The 1,129-nt window shown below is 56.1% G+C and overlaps 1 protein-coding gene across 1 annotated transcript in view; it reads left to right on the top strand.

Annotated features, from left to right (window-relative positions):
• The window catches only part of PAX8 (paired box 8), a 65,791-nt gene that overhangs the window by 38,279 nt on the left and 26,383 nt on the right, over positions 1 to 1,129 (top strand). The window contains 3 exon segments of the mRNA XM_027775003.1: positions 244 to 332; positions 676 to 801; positions 1,056 to 1,129. Of these exon segments, the coding sequence (XP_027630804.1) occupies positions 244 to 332; positions 676 to 801; positions 1,056 to 1,129 (289 nt within the window).

The raw sequence follows: 1,129 nt of genomic DNA, 5'->3' as shown, positions 1-1,129 counted from the left end.
AAAGAGGCAGATGTCAGCCCCCGTCTGTGTTCTGCCTTGAGTGGCTGATGGTACCAGTCATGAAATGTGGCCTTGGGGAGGACTGGGCGTAAGGAGTGAGGTTATGGGTTTGGTTGTGGACAGGTTAAGTTTGAGTGCTTTTTAGATACCCAACTTGGAGATCAGAAATAGGACTAGATCCTGGGTAGCCATGGGCCCTCCTCTTCCTCTTCTCTCTCACAGCCTTTCTTCTCTTCCCCATAGAATAATCCGGACCAAAGTACAACAACCCTTCAACCTTCCCATGGACAGCTGTGTGGCCACCAAGTCCCTGAGCCCAGGGCACACGCTGAGTGAGTGCTGAGGGCCTGGCGTACACACCCCAGCACAGGCATCCCCTTCTATGTACCCACACCTAAACAGAGTCATGCACAAACACACCACATGGCACACTCAGATACCCATAAACCTGTGCATGGACTGAGCTGTTCCTGGTATGGCTTCCAGAGAAGAGTCCCTGAAATCTTGAGAGGCAGAAACACTCAGATGGCACTGACTACAGGAACACTTCCCAAAGCAAGTCCCCTGGGGGAGTTACCTCCCACCTCTCCAGAGCTTAGTCCATGGCAGTGCAGCATCTGGGGCTGTGAGGGGTGTGGCTCTCTTGTCCTGATCCTCTCTTCTCACCCCATGCAGTCCCCAGCTCAGCCGTGACACCCCCAGAGTCACCCCAGTCGGATTCCCTGGGCTCCACCTACTCCATCAATGGGCTCCTGGGGATTGCTCAGCCTGGCAGCGACAGCAAGAGGAAAATGGATGACAGTGAGTGCTGGGGAGACAGGAGGGCGGTTTGTGTGGGCTTTGGTGGGAACAGAAGCCCTTCCCTTTATGACTCAGGACTTTGTAGGTTTTCTGCAACTCCTGCCTGCAAAATCACAGGCCCCAATCCTAAATCAGCCACGGCTCCAGGGCCCAGTAGCCTGGCCCTTTCCCGACCTGTACAGTGAGTTGGACCCTGGCGTGGGGGGTGAATAGACAGGTCCCCTGAAAGCTTTCTCCCTGCCTGGGGACACCAGGTGACCAGGACAGCTGCCGACTGAGCATCGACTCGCAGAGCAGCAGCAGCGGGGCCCGAAAGCCCCTCCGCACG

Source organism: Tupaia chinensis, unplaced genomic scaffold (assembly GCF_000334495.1).
Source record: "Tupaia chinensis unplaced genomic scaffold, TupChi_1.0 Scaffold000511_1, whole genome shotgun sequence".
Classification (NCBI taxonomy): Eukaryota; Metazoa; Chordata; class Mammalia; order Scandentia; family Tupaiidae; genus Tupaia; species Tupaia belangeri.
The sequence above is the reverse complement of the archived record's forward strand: the minus strand, read 5'-3'. Positions and strand labels throughout refer to the sequence as shown.